This window comes from Suricata suricatta, chromosome 17 (assembly GCF_006229205.1).
Source record: "Suricata suricatta isolate VVHF042 chromosome 17, meerkat_22Aug2017_6uvM2_HiC, whole genome shotgun sequence".
Lineage (NCBI taxonomy): Eukaryota > Metazoa > Chordata > Mammalia > Carnivora > Herpestidae > Suricata > Suricata suricatta.
The window spans coordinates 13,383,108-13,405,358 of NC_043716.1; the positions used below are offsets into that span (position 1 = coordinate 13,383,108).

The 22,251-nt window shown below is 42.5% G+C and overlaps 1 protein-coding gene and 1 pseudogene across 4 annotated transcripts in view; both read left to right on the forward strand.

Annotated features, from left to right (window-relative positions):
• SMG6 (SMG6 nonsense mediated mRNA decay factor) overlaps positions 1-22,251 on the forward strand; it is a 226,143-nt gene that overhangs the window by 28,781 nt on the left and 175,111 nt on the right. For all 4 annotated transcript variants that reach the window (XM_029927433.1, XM_029927432.1, XM_029927430.1 and 1 more), the window contains one exon: positions 21,995-22,056. In XM_029927433.1, the coding sequence (XP_029783293.1) occupies positions 21,995-22,056 (62 nt within the window). The remainder of the gene's footprint in view (positions 1-21,994; positions 22,057-22,251) is intronic.
• Positions 18,151-18,325, forward strand: LOC115283162 (annotated as a pseudogene).

A 22,251-nucleotide genomic window follows, 5' to 3' on the forward strand; every position in this document is an offset into this window, starting at 1 on the left:
TTCCACATTTGTTTTAGCTTTCCCTCCTGTGTGCTCCACCCTTCCCCCTGCCTTGGTTGAAGCATTTTATTTTTTAATTTTTAAAAAACATTTTTATAGTTTTTTTGAGACAGAGACGGAGGATGAGTGGGAGAGGGGCAGAGAGAGAGGGAGACACAGAATCTGAGAAACAGGCTCCAGGCTGCGAGCTGAACCTGACGTGGGGTTTGAACCCACAAACTGTGAGATCATGACCCGAGCTGATGTCAGATACTCAACCGACTGAGCCACACAAGCACCCTTGGTTGAAGCATTTTAAAACAAACCCTAGATGTCACATCACTGCAACCCTACATATTTCACTTCTGTACACACCTTTTATAAAACAGCGGCCTTTTTTAGGGGCACCTGGGTGGCTTAGTTGACTGAACATTTGACTCTTGATTTTGGCTCAGGTCATGATCCCAGGGTCGTGGGATCTAGCCCAGTGTCAGGCTCCACCTTGAGTGTGGAGCCTGCTCAAGATTCCCTCTCTCCTGCCCCTCTCTACACTCTCTCTTGGAAGTAAAGTTTTTTTAAAGGACTTTATATACCACAGTGCCATTGCTATGTCTGTCTGTGGCATTTGGTATCTGATCCATAACTTCATTTCCCACATTATCTATCAAATGTCTTCTTTGATTTGGTTTATTGAAATCAAGACCTACATGTTATGTTTGATTGTTTTGTCTCCTAAGTTTCTTTTCATCAAGAACAATTCTGCCTTCCCTTTGAAAAATACTGTTCATGTTATAAGCTTGTTAAAGAAGCAGGTTAGTTGTCCTATAGAGTTCCCACATTCTGGATTTGTCTGTTTCCTTGTGGTGTCATTCAGCCTTTCCCTCTGTCCCCCATATTCCTGTAAGTGAGAATTAGCTCTAGAGACTTGGTTGAATTCAGGTTCATAGGTGGAGCTGTGTGCCTCGTTTTGCACTGCATTAGGAGGTGTCTGATTATCTCACTTTTAGTGATGCTAAGAGTGATCAGATGGTTCAGGTGGGACAAATGGTGGGGTTGTGTTTGTTTTGTTTTAAAATTTCAATCAGTTGCCAGCTAATTTATAAAAAAAAGAATCAAGATCTGGCAACGATTTGCCAGAGCCAAGTAGCAACCACCCCCTTTTAATTGGGCTTGTGTTCTCCAGTTTGCCACCCACCCCCCCAACTTTCCTGGCCTCATACACAGCTCCCTTTCATCACCTGCCTTGCCTCTGTAGACATTTAATTTTGTGATTAGTGCTTTAAGAGTGCCACTAATGTGGGTTATTGCATTCTAGGTTTTTAAGTTGTTTCTCAGAGATTCTATTTAGGACTGGCAAGTCCCCCCAGACAGGCCTGATTTTGATTACGGTTTGGAAATGTCTTAATCATTGGACCATAAGTGTTGTTTTGTTTTCTATCTTTGGGGAGGGAATAGTGTTTTTTGCTTGTGTTCACATGATATTGTCATTGGTGTTGACCCAGAAACTAGTTAGCTGTGTGCCCTGCTTCCAGGCTGGTTTACTCTTTGTCCACAGTCTAGTACTAGTGAGCCTAAGGAACCTGGAGGTTTCACTTCTGTTTCCTAATGAAATTTGGGAAGGGAGGCCTGCGTACAGAACTCTGGGACCGTTCTTTCCTCAGCATCCGGTTGCAGCCAAACTTGGTGAAAAGCAACAAGTTACTCTGCCTAAACATGTGAATTGAGGAGCTTCAAGCTGTCTTCTCATTGAGTCTGAATGCCACCCACCAAACTGGTTGATTAGAAATAAACTTTTCTTGTCTCATATAGTTTTCCCTAACCCCAGGCTTCTTCGTTGTTACCTGAAATCTCTGGCAGAGTGAGAACTTCATTTCTCTGGGCTTGGAAATCGTAGTTTCGGCCTGCAGCTTTGCCTGCTGCCCCTACCTGAATCTCGTGTGTCCACGTTTCCACGTTTTTGGGTTTTTTTTGTTAGGGTGCATATATATAAGTTGAGAATGATGATTTTCTTTTGTCTGAATGCATGGCTGTACGAGGCTGGGAAGTACATGTGTATATTTTTTTCTTGCATCAGATCAAGTGTCCAGCAAGGTAAACACTGCCCAGCAAAGGAGCACAGCCTCACTGTGAGAAACCCAGGTCAGGTGGCCCAGAGTACGGAGCTTTCACATGCTCAACTTGTTATAGTTGTTTGAAGGCTTTCTTATTTTTTAACTGTGTTTTGCAGGTGGCATTTGCTTCAGACCATTTGTCTTGCTTTTCAGTGCCCCTTTGCATAGTTTGTGCACCTGAGCTGCTGCCGCTGCCACCACCACCACTGCCACTGCTGTGCCGAAAAGAAAGCTGTGGTGCGTGGGTGGTACACCTCTAGTACCTCCGCCCTCCCCTCACCCCTGCTGCCCCTGAGCACAGCTATGGTTCAAAGCACGGTTTTAGAAGGCCTGCTTTCTTAGGCAAGATGACTGGTCTCGTATTGGAGTGGGTTTTAACTCTTAGAGTAGTATTGTGATCCTTTAAGTTGCACTTCCAGAACTAGTGCCTTTAGATATAGCTCAAAAAAGCTTTTGGCCTTATTTTCCCTGGATGGCATAAGCACTGATTTAATCTAGAGTGAGGGAAGAATGGAGGCTCTGTGCTCATAGGCAAATGTTTTATCTGTGGTAACTTGATTATTTCATTGTCCCATCATTATCAAAGTATGCTTAGCTTTTTGTCTTATAAATATAAAGATGTCCTGTCTGCTGGCCGGGGGCGGGGGCGGGGGCGGGGGAGGAGTAGCATACAGATACGCAGGGTCATGTCATTTATGTAGCTCTTCACATATACAGTGTGTACCTTATGTCACATTCCTCCACTCTGGAAGCTGTTTGAAAGTATTTAGGCACATAGGATGACAGGAGTTCATAAGGCCTTTTTCTATTAGGCAGGGGCTATAGGTTGGCTCTTTTTTTTAGGCCACGAGGAACAGAACTTGGTGATTTTACTTCAAAGATAGAACCAGGACTGGGTTTTTCAGATATTGATAATGTGAAGTGTTCTTTACGGAACAGCCCCTAACAGGCAGGGACTGGAGCTGCTCGCCGGGACCACTGCTGGACTCTGGGGCTGCTGTCTTTGTCTCTTTGTGGTTGGCAGTGAGTGGAAGTTTCTCAAAGTACATTTGGCCCTACCTACAAACCCTTAACGCCCCATGTGACCTCGGTCACCAAACCACTTCAGGGCTTTATTTTTATCCTAGCCGTTTCGTTTCAAGATGTGAGGTTGGTTTCTTTCCTCTAACAGAGCAAAGTTCTCTGGGGGAAGAAACAGAGTGCCAGGGTGCAGTTGAGGCTGGTTAAACACCAAAACCACACTCTTCATCTTTCTGGGCTTGAGACGTGACATAAACCATGCTGCAAACACCAGCTTCTACACTGTGAAGAAACCTTGTCAGATACTGACTTCATTTCTTTTTGTGTTTGTTTTGTTTGTATTTTCAGGCAAGTAGAATGGGAGGGAAAAGAGGTGTACCTACCTGCCCGTTCTGCTTTAGCCAGAAATCTAATTCTAAGAATGGACACTTTGTTACAATCCAGTATTTCCGAGTTTAAGGCTTTTCATCTTCCCCACCAGTGTTGATGAGAACTCTCACAACTCACCAGGTCTCAGGAAACCGGATTACCAACATATCCTGTTCGCGTGCATGTGTGTATTCTGTGTTACCCACAGGCCACTTTCCACCCCACGTGACCTTTAGCTACCATCCGGAAAGTCAGGACCCAGATACCAGTCAGAATTTCCAAGCTTTGGTTTGGTTTAGACATTTGAGAAAATGTTAACAGTAGTAATTTTAAAGAGACTTTCTGAGTGGCACATGCGGTGAATAGGAAGTAACACATCCTGAGAAGAGGGGGAAAGGCAGGATCGGTGCTCTTTGAGAAACGCGTTCGAAAATAAGCATTTAGGAGAAGACTTGCACAGCGGAGGAGGAGAAAAGGACAGGGGAGAACTGTTTGAATAATTAGAAGAGAATAATGGCCCGTTGTTTAAGTTTTAAGGTTAAATTCTGAAGCTCTCTTTACGTTCGTTAAACTTGTAGTACAGGTTATTCAAGTTGTTTACAGCACACTTCATCGCATTTTATTTTAATCAGCATGTCTCAGTGTGCACAGACTGTGATGAGTCAGGTAACGCTCTGGAACAGGGGTAGATAAAAGACTGCCAGTGGCCCGCACGCTAAGAGTGGTTTGTAGCATTCTTATGTAAGGACTTGTTTAAAAAGAAGAGCGTGTGACAGAGATGTATGTGGCCCATAGGGCCTAAACTATTTATTATCTGACCCTTTACAGAAAATGTTTGCCCACCACTGTTCTAGAAGCTGGGAAGGGTGAAGGCGGTTAAGACAGTAGCAGCCCTTCATTTGGACATTGATTGTTAATAAGAGTGTTAGTGCCTTTTTTGGGGGACAGCTCTTCGTTTTGTGGGACTGTCCCTGCAGGATGTTTAGCATTCCTGGGCCTGCCCACCAGATACCAGTGGTGGCCCCCACACATTTCCAAACACTCCCTGGAAGGAGTGGCACCATTCTTCTGGTTGGAATCACCGATACCGGAGCTTGGTGACATCAAAAATACCTTGTTAAGGTTTCCTCCTCTTTCATTTCCTCTCAGTCAGAGAAAGACATTTGGGATTTGGCTCTTCAGGCATAACTATCAACCACAGTGTGAGAGAGAATGTGAGTAACTAGTGGAATGGGGAGAGTTCCCAGTAGGGTATAATAAAGAGGTTTTCAGAAGGCCATTTAATGAATATGTTGCATGTTCACCCTTAAAAGAATTGTTGAGATTGATGTATAATTTATGAAAACTTTGTTTTGATGTTGCCCGTGCTTTCAGAAGCATGTTCCTCTCTATGTGCGAGGAAGAGTAGCCATTTTTGGCCTTAATGTCCAGATCATGATGAGATCTGTGGGAATCTGTGTGGTGTACTTGAGAGACTTGTTCAGAGCCAATGTAAGGACGTAGTTTTGGCGTCTTGTGAATAACCTGATATGCAGACTTAAGCCAAAACTCTGGGGTTGGAGAATTTTCCAGCCGGGGAGAGTTGACTGAGAAAAGTCCTCTTCTGGCTCCTTACCAAGTTAGACAAGGGAGCAATCAGCTGTTGAATTCTAGCCAACTGGAATGTATGTGAGGGTGTACTATAAATCGTCCCTTAGGGTCTAGCTCCTAGTCTGTGAAGAGCCTTCCAAATAAGAATGAGACCCTTACACAGGATCCTTGTCACTCTGCAGCTGCTTGAGGAAGGAATAGAGTAGTGATTTGATGTTACTGTGGGAGCAGCTCACTTTATATAGTAACATACTGCCTGTTGGTTGGGGTAAGAGATTGCAGTGACCTTTTTGTTGTCCCCCTGTTGCCTTTCTCACCAATTCCTGTACTGCTTTTTATTTCTGACCATGCTCTTGGGGAGATATATCTGCAGTTTGATCATTCTGTAATCCCTCTCTACTCTTAAAGGTTCCAGAGATTCATCTGTCTACTCTGCTTTCACTGTCTTGGATGTGATGTTTGGGCTGAGATAGAGAATATGAAAAAGTTGTTTTCTTGGCTGGCGATCTTCTCCCAGTCGGCAGACTATTTGTTGGGCTTCAGGGGGAAACTCCAGGTTTTTCCTCCTCTTGGAAGCCATTCACATTACTCATAAATATTTAAAATTGAAGTTACTGCTCAGTTATATTTTTCCAAGTATTACTATATGGACATTAGACCAGAAGGAACTTAAAATACTATGGAGACTCCTTCTGATGCTTTAGTATCTATAGAATGTGTTTGCCACACATTTTTTATTTTGGAGGGCTTCAATGATTTTTCTAGTTGTTTGTCTTCTATCTGTCCACTGATCCAGAACTTTATGATCTATGATGGAAATCACTAGACATCTCCTACTTTTGTTCTTTCCATGTCATTCATGCCTAGAACCATCAGAGAACATGTACCAAGGTGACATACTTACTGGTCTCTAGTAGTATTGCTTTGACCGACTTGTACTTTGGCATAAGGTCATCAGCCTATTTTAAGACAAATAATAATGAGGTCTAGAGATTCATTGCTATATGCTTCACATGGTGTCTTCTTTCTGGAAACCCCTAGGAGAAATTTCTGCTTTTAGTATCAGAGATAGTTGTGCTGTGTGGTTTTTTTTTTTTTCTTTTTAAGATTTAAATTCATGCACATTTATGAGTTCGTTTTCATTTAAAATTTTTTTTTATGTTTTCCATTTATTTTTGAGAGACAGAGACAACGTGAGCAGGGGAGGGTCAGAGAGAGAGGGAGATATAGAATCTGAAGCAGACTCCAGGCTCTGAGCTAGCTGTCAGCATAGAGCCTGACATGGGGCTCGAACCCATGAACTGTGAGATCATGACCTGAGCCAAAGCCAGGCACTTAACCACCTGAGTCACCCAGGCACCCCAAGGAGTTCATTTTTAAGAATAATTCTGTCTTAATTGTTCCAGAGGTTGGCACTAAACTTGTAACTTCCTTTAGTAAATGTGAAGGACTTTCTGCCATGTATTTTATGTCATGTCGTTACTACTAGTGACCTCTGATCTTTTTCTCTTTCACTCTTCTTTCTTGTTTTCAATTTATTTTATGCTGCAGTATGGTATATACCTTTGTACGTTGCCTTAAATAACGGGCTTTACAGTTTTATCTGTACATTTTTCTCTTTCTCTCTTGCTTATTCAGTTGTAAAACCTTTCTCAGGTCAGCTAGTCATCTCTGAGGGGATCAAGGTTTTCACTGTCCCCATTCAAGTCCTTTCTGTAAATATTTAGTGAGTACCTTCGTATATTAATCATTTGTCTAGGCACTGCATACAGAAAGGTAAATGATATCCATCTTTCCTTCAAAGATACAATCAGGTAGGAAAAATGGATATGTAAATAAATACTTGCAATTAAGTGTTACAATATGAAAGTAGAAATGTGTACACTGTACAGAGGTAACACAGAGGAGCAAAACATTAACTCATGATGATCAAGGAAAGCTACCTAGAAGGGTGATCTTCTTTAATTTTGAAGGATAAAATAAATTCTTTAGGTAGATGCGAGTAGCTAACTCTTCTGGCAGAAGGAACAACATAGATAAAAAGGCAGCATGATTGGAAACTGTGAGTGGTTGCTCTGGGGTTCCTAGCCAAGAGTCTGTAGTTAGAATGTCTTAGACCATGGTGACATCCACATTGTTGCTGTTTAATCAGTCAGCTGGAGCTGAAGATTCATCACAAAGTAGATGTATTGAGCTTTTGATTTGGCCCAAGCTTAGAAGTGGATCCTTCAGATAGTTCTTCTCTGCTTTATTTTATGCATTAGCAAAAGGTGAGTCATCCTAAAGTCATGCCTTCCATCATTCTGGGAAGCTTTGTGAGCCAGGGCCAGTTTGGCTTAGGGATAAGTTATGCTTTGTGTGGTAACCATTGGCAATAAAAATTGTATGCTTGCCCTTGCACAGTAGGACTGCAGCTGCTGAAGCATGTGGGAAAGAGGAGTTGGGATGATAGTCTCTGTGGATTTGCATTTTTCTGGGGTGTTTTTTGGTAAAACTCCTGAAACTTTACTCTGTCTAATGAGATTTTGAACTGAATTGTGCCACAAATGTCCATGGTAGTACTGGGTCCTAATTTGTGAAGCAAACTATGTGTATGTCGGTTGAAATTCTCTCTGAGGAATTTTTTTTTTTGGCAGATTTTCCCTTAGACTTCTGAAAAGATCTGTAGAACAGTATGGCTTTTAAAATACTTCAGGGGCGCCTGGGTGCATCTGGCTTTGGCTCAGATCATGATCTCACAGTTCGTGGGTTTAAGCCCCACTTCGGGCTCTGTGCTGACAGATAGCTCAGAGCCTGGAGCCTGCTTCGGATTCTGTATCTCCCTCTCTCTCTGACCCTCCCCTGCTCGTGCTGTCTCTCTCTATCTCTCAAAAAGATTTAAAAAATAAAATAAAATACTTCAAAGTGACATATGTCAAAAAGGTTGAATAAGGTACTAATAGATGCATGCCCTTGGCATGCCTAGTAAGCTGTCCCTTGTGGCGAATGGAGACTAGAAGTTACAGTTCTTCTGGAATACATTCCTAAACTGTTTTTTATTTCTGAGAACATATTTCTTTTTTTTTAATGTTGTATTTATTTTGACACAGAGAGAGACAGAGCATGAGAGGGGGAGGGGCAGAGAGAGAAGGAGACACAGAACCGGAAGCAGGCTCCAGGCTCTGAGCTGTCAGCACAGAGCCTGACGTGGGGCTCGAACCCACGAATGTGAGATCTGACCTGAGCCGAAGTCAGAGGCTTAACCGACTGAGCCACCCAGGCGCCCCTGAGAACGTATTTCTTAATGTCTTTCTTGGTTTCTACTCTGTAAAACAGAAATGTATCTACACCATTAGCTGATTGGGTCTTTAACACCATTGTAGCTTTCTGCACTTGGAGCCCCAGACTTTTAGCACAGTCACCTTCATTTCTGCCACCTTAGAGTTAGAATCTTGGTGTGGGGGTTAGGTACTACTAACTATGGGGCAAAGGATACTACTGACTATGGAATAAAGGCTTTTTGTGGAACAGCAGAAAAGGTTGCAGTAATTAGAAAAAAAAACCTGTCTCATTGTAATAAATCTACAGAAAAGTGTACATATCAAAGCTGTATAGTTTGGGGCACCTGAGCGGTTTAGTTGGTTAAGCGGCAGCTGCAGCTCAGGTCATGATCTCACAGCTTGTGAGTTCGGGCCCTGCATCGGACTCTGTGCTGACAGGTCAGAGCCTGGAGCCTGCTTCACATTCTCTGTCTCCCTCTCTCTCTCTCTGCTCCTCTCCCACTTGTGCTCTCTCTCTCCCTCAAAAATAAACGTTAAAAAAAAGCCATACGGTTTGATAAATTGTCAAAAACTAAGCATACTTTTGTAGCCAGCAGAGTAATTGGTTTTTGACTCATGTCACTTGTTTTTTTCTTCCCGTTTAACTCTAAACTCAGATTTTTCTCATACGTTTAGCAGTCATAGTAACAGGAATAGAGCATTGTAAATAAGTTAAGAAGGAGTTAATGCTCATGTTTTCTCTTGCTAATGTTTTCTGGTATGCCTAAAATTGTTTTCTTATTGTTGAGAGAGGAAAGGAGAATTAGACCAAAGATAAGAGATTTTGAAGGTGTTTACCCTATCGTTTGAACTAGTTATTTTGGGTCTTGGGAACAAGCACAAAAAAGAAATGACTGACAAAAAACTCGATGGAAGCAGGCCTTGCCTCCAGTCACAGTGAAACTGAGTCTCTCACCAAAAGTGCTGTGGTTTTGGCCTTAATGTTGAACTATCTGGCTGTTGGAGTCGGGAGGGGGGTGACATCATGACTTGCCTGCTTCTGGGAGACACTTGGATCCAGCTGGGACGTGGAGTCCCAGAAGTTCTGTGCTGCCATGTTCGTAGAAGCCTTGTCTTTGGTGTCCAGGTAAGTGCCAGGCTGTACGAGGTCACGTTGTCTGGGTGTAACCCATTTTTATTCTAACGGTTTTCTTCTCTTTTTGCTGCTAGCTGACAGTGAGGTAGAGGTGCCTGTGTTGATAAAGAACAGATACAGAAGTTTGCATCCAAACCTGAATAACCATTTTTAACTTGAAACACTTTTCCTACGAGTTGACGCACCAGAATCCTTCCCTTATTTGGTGCCCTGCTTAAATCTGAAGCTTGCATGAAGTTGTCAGAGCTCCCTGTATGCTGATTATTTGCTTTTTGGTACCACTGCAGAGTGGTTTGTGAAACCTTCTTTGTGACCACATCTTTCTTAAACTGAAGCTTTGTTCTCCTTTGGGTTCTTAGATTAGTTCTTGCTCCTCCCTTTCCTGAGAGATTCAGGGGTTTTCCTGTATTGTGGTAGGTGGGTAGGTAGGAGAGTATGTTTTCAGATATTTTTTCTGGATTATGCACCGTCCCTTGATGGTGGTGTGTGAATGTACCTATATTCTTTGACTCTTGAAGAACTGTTTCTCTATTAACCAGGCAGAGTGTGGCTCTGTCTAGAGAAAATGTTAGGGTTTTTATTTTACTAGTTTTATTACTGCTGTGTTACTGTTAAGGACAGCAAACTTTTATTTACTTGTTTCTTTTCTTTCTTCTGGCTGGCTTTATCCTGGGGTGCATTTGTTAAGTGCTTCTACTAACTTGCAAGATAGGATCTGGACTGGAAGTATCTATTTCCCTTAATCTGTAAGACTTCTTAGTTGCTTTGTTGTCTTGTTTCTGCCCAAAAGGTTGCCTTCCGTGGGCACCTGGGTGGCTCAGGTGGTTAAGCGTCCAACCGTGGCTTGGGTCACAATCTCACTGTTAATGGGGTTAAGCCCTACATTGGGCTCCACGCTGATGGTGTGGAGCCTGCTTGGGACTCCCTCTCCCCCCCATCCCCGTCCCTTCCCCACTCATGTTCTCTCCCAGAATAAATGAACTTAAAAAAAAGAAAGAAAAAAGGTTGTCTTTTTTAAAAGTGAAAGATGGAAGAGCTCAGACTCTGGAGCCTGACTGCCTGGGTTAACTTTGGACAAGTCATGTCACTTCTCTGTGCTCTATGTTCTCATCTGTAATACAGAAATTATAGAGAGTATTACATAACACAGGATTGTTATAAGATTAAATATGTTAATAGACAGGATGCTTAGAATAGTGCCATAGGTATAGAAGGTGTTGTAGAAGTTTGGATTATTATTGTTAAGGTGCTTGGGTGTGTCACACTTGTTTTGTTCAGCTGGAAGAACTTCAGTTTTTACTGTTTGAGTAACTTGGGTTACTTTTAACTCCTAAAGCACAGAGCCACCTCTGTAAATTCAACCTGTCCTCAGCTGGGGACTGTTGCCAACCTTCTGAAAGGTATAATCCAAATAGGTGTTAGGCCATACTCCCCCTGCTTCTGACCCCCACTGTGTGGGTTATAAGCTGGGTAGAATACTGGATAGATTCTTCCAATTCTTTGTTCTCATTGGCTGAGCCTTATTTATGCTTCAGAGTATGTCTTTTGCTCCTATCATATGACAAGGATAAATTGTAAAAGTATGGGTATTATAATCTTTGGAGCCAACTTTATCACATCCATCGATCGCTCCGTCTACCTGTCCATCACGATTGATAATTTCTGTGTCCTGGATTATAGAAGTGAGTCATGAACAAAAGGATGTCACAGTCTAGAGCTGTGCTGACCAGTATGGTAGTAGCCATACTCGCTATTTAGATTAATTAAAATAAAACACAATTAAAAATTTAGTTACTCAGTCACACTAGCCACTTTTTATTATTTTTGAAAAATTTTTTAATGTTTTATTTATTTTTGATACAGAGAGAGACAGAGTATGAGAGGGGGAGGGGCAGAGAGAGAAGGAGACACAGAATCGGAAGCAGGCTCCAGGCTCCAAGCTGTCAGCACAGAGCCCGACGCAGGGCTCAAACCCATGACCGAGAGATCTGACCTGAGCCGAAGTTGGAGGAGGCTTAACCGACTGAGCCACCCAGGTGTCCCACACACTAGCCACTTTTTAGATACTATTACCTGCATGTGGCTAGTGGCCAATGTATTGGTCTGTGAAGATAAGCAACATTTTTGTCATCATGGACAGAAAATTTTATGGACAGAGCTGGTCTAAAGACAGACATTTATGTATGTGAGATGTACTGTGACACCCAGCATCACAGAGGTAAATGAAATACTCTCTGAGCCTGCAGGATAAGCTGTAGGGCTCAGTTGGGAGGTAGAGGGTAGGCAGAGCAAGAAAAAGTAGGACTGTATTAGATGCAGAAAGGAGTACATGAGAAGAGTTTAGATAGAGATTGGGGATGGCAATGGAAAGAACATGGTGAATTTTGGGCACCACGAATAATTCTTTGTTGTTGAAAGATAGGCCATATAAGCAAGAGTGGAGGCAGGAGGAACAGGCGAAGACCAGACTAGAAAGTCTATTTGTTCAACAAGTATATTTATTGATTACCTTTTAAGCCCACTGCTGTGAACAAAGTACATGGAGTCCTTGCTGTCACAGTGTGCGTGTGTGTGTGTGTGTGTGTGTGTGTGTGTGTGTGTGTGTGTGAAAATTGGTGATAAGTATATAAAAAATAGGATAAACTTGAGCAGTGGTTCTCAAACTTTACTGCACAATATAGTAATCTGAGGAGCTTTTAAAAATCCCAGTGCTCAGTTCTCACCCCTAAATGTCACTCTCATGGGAATTAAATCAGTGTCTGGGGTCGGAGGCCTCGCGTCTATATTTTTAAAAGATTTGTACGCCATTCCATTGTGCTGTAAAGTTTAGGGACTCTTGGTCTAGGGACACAACTGGAAGCATGGTGGGCACATTCAAGGGACAGGAGGCAACAGGAAGTGGAGAGTGAGTATTATATAGGCCTTTTATAGGTCACCACAAGGACTTTGGCTTTTTTGTGTGTGTTAAGATTTTATTTTTATTAAAAAAATTTTTTGATGTTCCTTTTTGAGAGAGAGACAGAACGTGAGTTGGGGTAGGACAAAGAGAAAGAGAGAGACACAGAGTTCAAAGCAGGCTCCAGACTCTGAGCTGTCAGCACAGAGCCTGACGTTGGGCTTGAACCCACAAACCGCGAAATCATGACTTGAGCAGAAGTCGGATGCTCAATTGACTGAGTCACCCAGGTGCCCCATTAAAAAAATTTTCTTAAAGTTTATTTATTTTGAGAGAGAGAGGAGTAAGCAGGTAAGAGGAGAGCAAGGGAGAGAGAGAAGGAGAAAGAGAATTCCAAGTAGGCATTGCACTGCACTCTGTGCTGCACAGGTCAGCACAGAGCCTGATATGGGGCTCGAACTCACGAACTGTGAGATCATGACCTAAGCTGAAACCAAGAGTTGGATAGTTAACCAACTGAGCCATCCAGGCTCCCCAAGATTTTATTTTTAAGTAATTTCTACACCCACCAAATGTGGGGCTTGAATTTATACCCCTGAAATCAAGAGTTGCACGCTCCACCAACTGAGCCAGCTGGGTGCCCTGAACTTTGGCTTTTATTCTGATGTGAACTATGGTCTTTTTTTGTCCAGTCTCTTGAGCTGGAATGTAGCAGATGGAACTGCTGTTACTCAGGATCAGATTCCTTAATTCCTGATAGAACTCTGATTTTGACTGCCTTTGTCTGGATTTTGTCACATTATCCTCCAAAAAGAAATAGATTTAAATTCTCATAAATAGTGATGAACATGTTATTTCCCTACAGCATTAATATTAGTACTGCACTGTTTTTCTTGAGAGTTTTTTGTATGTACTACCTGGATAGTCTATTTAGTCACTATTAAATCTCTGTGTTTTCCATGTTCTTCACTCAGCAACCACTTATGGAATATGTACTAGGGAACCAAATGCCATGCCAGGCCATTAAAATATTGAAAGGAAATAAGAATATCCAAATTATCTCTAAAAGTGAAATCAGTGTTTCATTTAGTTAGGGGCTTTTTCTCAAGACAAATACTTGGTTCTAGGCCACTGATGGTCTCTGTAGATTTCGTTATTTATTTATTTATTTTTAATGTTTTTTAAATTTATTTTTGAGAGAGAGAGAAACAGCGCAAGCAGGGGAGGGGCAGAGAGAGAGGAGGATGCAGAATCTGAAGCAGGCTCCAGGCTCTGAGCTGTCAGCACAGAGTGCGACATGGCTCGAACCCAGGAACCGTGAGATCATGACCTGAGTTGAAGCCGGACGCTTAACCAACTGAGCCACCCAGGCGCCCCAGGTTGAGTTCTTTAGAACTAAAACTCCTGGAACTTAGGGATGGGATCATGATTATCTAAGTGTGGAATGCCCACTTCCTTTATCTTCCCTTTCTTCTCCATCTACCTTGCCATTGAGGGATGATTGCAGCAACTTCTTAAGTGGTCTCCTGACCTCTACACATTTGACCCTCGCCAGTTACCCCTAGAAAACTAGTCAGAATGGCCTTCTAAAACTGGAGGTTTGTTCGTGTCGCTTCCCTGCTCAACACTTTTAAGTAGCTCGATTAAGATTAGACTCTTTAACAAGGAGTACAACTTGTACAGTTGGGCTCAGCCTGTATCTCCAGTCTCATTCTTCCAGAATCACACACCTGGCCATGCCAGTCTACCACACACCACTCTTGGGACCACCATACATGCTGTTCCATTTACGTCACATAGACAAGGTACTCTACTTTCTCCAAAACTATGTACTTGGCCATCAGGTTTCAACTCAAGGCTCTCTTCCTCTGAGGTCTCTAGTGCCCCTGCTGTGGAGGCACAGAGCATCCTGTACGTCCTTGATCATGGTACTTTGTAGTTGTGTCACCCACAGGGCAGGGATCATCTCTGCCTTTGTCCATAGTTTGGGCAGTGTCATATACACAGAAGGTGGCAAGTAAGTTTTTGTTGAATGAACAGATGACTTTACCACCCTCACACTCTCTTGACCTGTTAATTTGTAAGATGGGTTTGAGTTTGTGTATGTGCCTTTGGAGAACTGTTTTTCTGGTTGCCCACCTGATCACTGAGTGGGAGCCTCAGCCATTTCCTCTTCTCTCTCACTTTGTGCAGTACAGACACAAGGTGTCCCAGCTCACCTACTTTTTGGGTGGATGGGCATGAGAGTTCCCAGGCGCTGAGAGAGATGAGTCAGAAAGAAGAGTCATTCAGAAAGTAGTCCAGTCAGAGCAACAGTGCTGCCCTTTGGCTGAACTTTCTCTCTCTGTATACCTTGGGATGTCAAGCTGGTGGCACTTTTGAGCTGGTTGTTACAGATTGCCAGACCACAGCACATGGATTCATAAACCTTAATCTGGTACTTTCCCTCGATTACGGATGTTTTGGGAAGTGTCCAGGGGCCCACTGGCCTAAGTAAAAACTTTTTTGGCTTTGGGTGTGTTCTCTTTCCACTAGGTCACTTAGCTCCATGGTGGCATTGAAGGTGGAAACTTAGAGGGCCCCATTTATATTTCTTTGAAGCCTTTGGGGCATTTGAGTTCAAAAGTTGAGAACAAAAGTCTTTGGGCATTGATGGTTTTTTGGGGTTTTTTGGTTGTTGGTTTTCTTTTTTCTTTTGGTCCTGTCATCAATGGGATGGTGCTTACTCAAAAGCAAGACAGGTTAGATTTAGTTAGAATCATTTGTGGGCTTTTAGAATTGGCAGGAACACTGTAGGTTGGTGGTTCCCCTGAGGTGTAGGAGGTAGGTAAGTAGCAGAATATCCTGGAAGGTGGAGATTTTCTTAAACCACGCTCCTCCTCACTGCCCTTCTTCACCTCTCAGCCCATGAGAATCATTGCTTTTTCCAGTAGATGTGTGTGGTAGCTCTCAAGTGTTATGCAGGTAGAAAAATTTTTGAGACCGCAGCGTTACAGGTCTAGCCCAGGGACCAGCAAACTTTTTCTCTAAAGGGCCAGATGGTAAATATTATAGGTTTTGGGGCTGTGCACTCTCTGCCGAAGCTACTCACCTTGGCCTTTGTAGGGGGGCAACCACAGATAAGATAAAAACAAGCGAATTGTGGCTGTATTTCAGTAGAACTTTATTTGTGGATGCTGAAATTTAAGTTTCATAGAATTTTCATGTGTCATGAAATACTCTTTTGAATTTTTTTCAACCAATGAATGAAAACAGTATAAAAAACATTCTTAGCTCATAGGCCATATAGAAACAGGTGGCATGCTATCTGTTGACCCTTGGTAGTTTGCTGACCCCTGATCTAGCCCAGTGGTTCTTAAGTCTAGCTGTCTTTCAGAATTACCTGAAGATCTTTTCAAAATGCTGATTTGCAGTCACCTTCTCCCCTCCCCGAGGATTCTGAATCTGTAGGACTGGGGAGTCTGTTTTTTACAAAAACTTTTGTTGTGATGCACATACACTTGCGGTTGTAGAATTACTAACACTGATCTCACTCAACCCTCCCATTTTGGAGCTGAAGAAACAGCCTTAGAAAATTGATCTGAGGGGCGCCTGAGTGGCTCAGTCAATTAAGTGTCTGACTTCGGCTCAGGTCATGATTTCACAGTTCATGGGTTTGAGCCCCGTATCAGGCTCTGTGCTGATAGTTCAAACTCTTGTCTCTCTCTGTCTCACTCTCAAAAATAAAGATTAAAAAAAAATTACAAGAAAAAGAAAGTTGATCTGACTTCTCAGTAGTTATATAGCAAATACATGGCACAGTCAGAATTTGAACCCAGGTCTTTAATTCTAAGATTAATGGTCTCTGTTCATATCATTCTGTACTCCTCCCTTTCCCCAATAAACAAATGGGCAGTAACTGTAGAGTAGTCACAAACTCAAGGTTCCGTCCCACCTTCCCCGCCTTTTTTCAGTGAAGGAAACTTTTTTATGGGCTCAGGGCTTTGGAGCTCAGGCAGGAGGCTTCCCTGTGGGCAAAGGAAGGTGGAGGGGCTTCACTTGACCTTGTTGGGATGCAGGTTGTTGGTGTGGCCGTACGTCTTTTATTTATTTATTTATTTTGCCGCACATCTTGCAGTAGGTGACAGCGTGGGGGTCAGGTGAGCCTAACTCTTGGGGCAGATTGTCTTGTTGCAGTTGTGTTTCTGGGCCAGCTGGTGGAGGGAGGGCTCGGTGATGACACCTCACAGGCAAAGCACCAAGTGCAGGGGTGACTCTTTCTGGATATTGTAGCCTGAGAGAGTACAGCCATTGTCCAGCTGTTTGCCCACAAAAGTCAGATGCTGCTGGTCACGCAGGATGCCTTCTTTTGTTTTGGATTTTGGCTTTGACATGGTCAGTGGTGTCACTGGGCTCTATCTCATGGGTGATGGTCTTGCCTGTCAGGGTCCTCACAAAGGTCTGCATGTCTTCGTCTGCTGCAAGGCTGCTGCCACCAAACTGCTCCGCCATGTCATTGAAGAGAAAGAGCGGGATTCCTTCTTCTCCTTATGCCTAGTGCCAGTCTCCCTCCTGAGAGCCGAGTGGGGACTCTAAGTTCTGCTGTCCCTCTGTTTGTTGGCTGGGTTCTCTGGAGGTGACTGCTGATTTGACATTTAGCCTAATTTCCCTCCAGTCTGCTGGCTTTGAGGAGAGATAATGAAGTAATAGCAAGTAAATTGCTTTAATGTAAGACCGTGTTGAAGCAGCACTAAGCTGCAGTGTGAGGAAGAGAGCCATTTTTCAAGGGGTGCATTTCTTGGAAGAAGTGGTTTTAAGAGGCACATTTCACACTTGAATTCACATGGCTCAGATCCAGCTGTCTAAGTAGGACATCTCTACATGGAACTTGTGCTTAATTAGAGCTAATTGAGCTGTCATTTTGCCCAGAACAGTTCAGGGGTGGAGAAACTAAAGGTGAGGAGCAATCACTGCCCCTGCTGTACCCCAGCCACGGTGTGGCACTTTGGTGCAAGTAAGAAATGGGAGCATAATTTTGATTTGCTCTGTCTTATTACGAGGCATTTGAGTCATGTTACTTGGCTTGTCTGGACTTCTTTCTTTATATGTATCTTGGAAGAAGGAATACTGAAAGTCCTAAATGAATAATTTTTACCTTTACTAAATGATTACTGCATTACTGACTTACTGATAGGTTTCCACACTTGTGTGCCAGGCCTCCCTTCCTCACTTTATCATCCCCCTGGATCTCACTTTCTCCAAAGACTTTCCTGGCTGAGGAGTAGTAACAATAAGGAAATAGAGTGCTTCCAGACACCTTCGTAGCCAGTAGGCCTTGTCTTAGGATTTGGAGCATAAATGGGGAATTGGCAAGTTGGTATGCGATTTGTTTATCTTTTGTTCTTGGGCTGCAAGTTCCCTGGCAGTGGGGACCCTGTCGTGTTGTTTGTTCCTGATTGTGCCTGGCATAGGAGCAGCACAGGGATAGAAGGGGACAGCATCACTTCTGCGCTCACATTTTCCAGCACCTTGTGATCTCGGTGCTTTAGGGAGGTGGTAAATGGGCTTTGATCACACGCTCTGAAAGTCTTGGACATCTGCTAACAGGTAATATTGAGATTTGGGTTTCCACCATTATTGGCTCTTGTATATTAGGATAGAGCCCCCTTTTAAAACCTAACAAAGTTGTTGTTTTAATACTTGCCATATCTGTAGAAGTGCTCCAGATGCTTAGATTAAGAGAATGATAATTTATGCTCCCCACAACCCTGTAAAGATGCACATTAGAATTTCTTTTAGTACTGGGTACCCAGCTTTGCACAGTGGCAGTATCGTAGCCAATGAGGTTTATCCGAGGCGCGATTATTGCTAATTGAAAACTTTTCCCAATACTGGGACCCTTACCGTCCTTAAAATGATTCACTTTTCAGAAATTCAGTTTTCCACACAGCTATTCAGAAGGAGGAGCAACTATTTAGGAGTTGAAATTGGGCATATTTCACACTTCTCCTATGTTGTATTGCTACTTCTGAGCGCCTTTCTCCTTCCTTGTTCCATAGTTCACAAAGCACTTCGGCAGTTCTGAGTGACAGTCGCCTGGGCTTGTATAAAACATTTACACCTCAAAATGCTTTCATTTGTATTATTTTGTTTTATCCTTTCAGCTCTGAGTTAGGTGGTGTCAGTGGTGGAAATTCCATCTTCTACGTGAGGAACAACCCAAACCATTTTACTCATAATTCCATAGTTAATGTCCAGACAGACTATTGTGAGGGTCCTGAGACCTACCCATCCAGTTGCCACTATTAATGCCTCCTTGGTCATTGCTTTTAGATGGTTTATAAAAGGCTCAGGAGCCCATGGTGAATTGGTTCTGGACTTGAACTAAAGAGCAAAGAGCTCTTTAATAATTCTAACGTCTTCTAAGGGCTATACCCAAGAAGCATTTTTAGTTTTTGGTGAACAGTATGTAAATATGTGAGGAAGACCTGCAGGCAGATAGTCTCACCATTCAAAGAGTAACATTCTTTCTGTACCTGAGGGAGACCATCTGAGTTAAGAATCAGCAAGTTGCCAAAATGGAAGCCAGTACAAGGTGCTGTGTTGGAGGAGGAAGTTTAGACTAAGACTTTCCTAACTACTGTGGACTTGGTATCAGTTAAGCTTTCCAAAAATTTTGCTGGAGTAGTAGCTGATTTCATACTGTTACATGCAGTGTTGCTTAGGCCCATTTGATCAACGTGTAATGAATCTATTTCCTCAATATGACATGCCTTACCTCTCTAGAATGCATCTTCATTTTTGGCTTTTTTATGACTTGAATTATTGTTGGTGACTATAGAGAGAAACTATGTTTAGGGTGACAGATACCTCTAGACTAAAAATAAAGCAGTGGTTCTCATTAACCAAGCTCAGGGGGAATGTGTGTGCAGTTTGAAAAAGCTCCTTGATTCCCTTCACTCTCACTTGAAAAACAGTGCATTGAAATCCACTTTCTACTCGATACAGTTGAAATATGATCGTGGCAGATGTAATTGTGGTCTTAAGTGGCCTTCATCCACTACCCTACATGAAGGGTCTTTGGGAAGTATACACAGAACCACAATATTAAAAAAGCTTCTTGGTGTCTCATTTTAATCCAGGAGGTATTGTGGGTCATACAGCATGAGTTTTCTACCTAATTGGAAACCTTAAAAGCAAAACTGAAGTGCTTTTAGTTACTCTTACTCCCTCATCCTTTATGAATAAGCTCTTCCATTCTCTTCCCAAGATAATTGTATTATAAGCGAAGAAGAACTTTTTTTTTTTTTTTTTTGAATCAGAAGACACTGGATTCAAGTTCTAACTCTGCCATTTGCTGGCTTAAGTTGCTTAAATTTCTGAGCTGTCTTGGAGCTTGGGGGATGGTAATTGGCTTGAATGAGAGGAGTAACCTCATTCTATGTCTACCAAAGTACACTGTATGTATAAATATAACCAGTTATAAAGGATTCTTCCTGATTATGGGTGGGCTAACTAGATTATGATTGATAGCTGTGGGAAAAGGGATAATTGAATTAAAATAGGAAGAGAGAGAGAATATATTGCCTTTTTATTTTGAAATAATTTTATATCTGTAGAAATGTTATAAGAATAATCCAAAGAACTGTGTATGTCCTTCACCTAGATTCTTCAGTTGTTCACATTTTACCACTTGCTTTATCATTCACTGGGAGAGAATATTCAGCTAAAAGCTGAGTTTACAACACATCAAGCATGCTTTTACTTGCCTTATATCATGTACCATTCTGTTAACATATGGGTACTGTTACCACCGTTGTGTAGAAAGAAACACTTAGAGAGGTTAGATCTGTTGCCTAGATTCCACAGCAGGTAAATGGCAGAGGTTTGTTGTAGATCTAGAGATTTGCATTCCAGCCCAGGTTTTGCCATTAGCAGTGGTATAACCACTGACCATTTATTTTATAGCAGTTCCTTTGTTTTCTAGCACTTTCCTTTCATTTCATGGAACCCAGTGTCCTGGCCATGACTCACCTCACTGTATAGGTTACCGTCCATGAAACATCTTGAGCTTTTTAGCTATATTAATCACTGTTTGATCTAGTATTGCTGATTAAATATAATTTGTTTAGGCAAAAATAAAGACAAAGACCTTTTTTTAAGCAGTATTTTATTTTACTTTATTTTATTTTCAGCAATAGAATTTACTGACTCATCGCTTACATATAACATCCAGTGCTCGTCCCAATAAGTGCTCCTCTTAGTGCTCGTCTCGCATTTAGCCCAGCCTCCCACCTACCTCCCCTCGAGCAACCCTCAGTTTTGTTTTCCTTATTTGAGTTTCTTATGGTTTGCCTCCCTCTCCGTTTTTATCTTATTTTTGCTTCCCTTCCCTTTTGTTCATCTATTTTGTTTCTTAAATTCCACACATGAGTGAAATCATATGATATTTGTAAAGATACAACCTTGTATGCAGAGTTTGCTGTTGAAGTTATTGGTAAGGTATGAGTCCCCTCCTTTCCCAGATCTAGCTTCCATATGAGGTAGATGGAACTACCATGATTTGATTGATGCTGTTTTGCAAGAGGATAAACTAGATGAGTTTTTCCAGTTGCGCAAAGTATCTAGGGGTGCTGGACCATTCCTTGCCCTGAGCACCCCCTTGAGACCAGATTCCTGTCCCGTCTTTCTGACTGGCTACAAGGCCCTGAGCATTTTGGTTCTAGGAGACCAGGGAAGGTGACAACAAGGTTTGGTCTTCAGATTATCTCCACTTTCTTTGAGTTGAATTCCTCCCCCCATCTTCTTCATTTGATTAGAGAAATCTTTCTCCTCGGTTTTGATAGAAGTAGATTTTTTGGAACCTTGAACTGAAGATTGTAAATTTGGTAGCTCATGTGCCAAATGGGGCCGGCAAATGTGTGTTTTGGGTTGCCTAATGTCTAAATTTATTTCATTAGTAGCCAATATTTGAAAGCCAGAGGGTTTCATATAAAAACCTAGCTTTCAGCTTTTCTTTAAAAGAGGGGGAGGGAGGAAAGAAATTATAATACTGGGCCTACAAAGAGCATGCCTGGGGTGGAACAGCCATAGAGCACTACTGTCTCCACCAGACTGTTTTGTACCTGGACCCTGTAGACACTTGAATTTTCAGTTCCAGACCTAGAACTTGAATTTTTGTTTTAAAAGCTGGGGAAGTACAATTTGATGAGCTAGTTAGTTATCCTTGGTTACAAAGAATCCTGCTTTCTTGAGTAGGTTGAAAGATAGCTTATAAATAAGATTAGGGACTTACCAAAATCAGAGTATTTTCCCTGTCTGTGTCACTGTTTCATTTCCATCATTGTGGGGCCAGATTGGCTCCTGTGTCTCAGAAAGCTACAGTCATCACTTCATTCCCTGCACGCAAGCACCAACTGCCAGCAGAGGGTGCCGTCCGCTCACCGAGCCTGCTGTCATGTTGGCTCCACTGATCAGCAGCTGTTGGGCATGTGCCCTGGGTCTGTGTGAGACATTGGGCATGTTCACTTGGTTCCCATCCCTAGTGCCCACCCCTTAGACCCTGGCCAGGTTGTTGTGTCACTAGGGACTCTATTCAGTAACAGGAAACTGGGGAAAGTTTAATTGTTTTCTCCTCTCTCTTTTTCCCATGCAGCTGAACAAAAGGTTCATCCTCAGTTTTCTCCATGCCCATGGGAAGCTGTTTACCCGGATTGGGTAAGTGTGCAGGATGTTTATTTTATTTTCCTACATTACAAGTCATTTTGGAATTTAATATTGTTAGCAACTAGACTGTGTTTGTAACTGAGGGCACAGGGTGTGAATTCTTAGAGGGCTCCACCTTCTCTTCTCTTCCCTTCACTCACTTTGCTCATGAAGTTTGGGAAATATTATTCTGCATCCGTCTGTCTC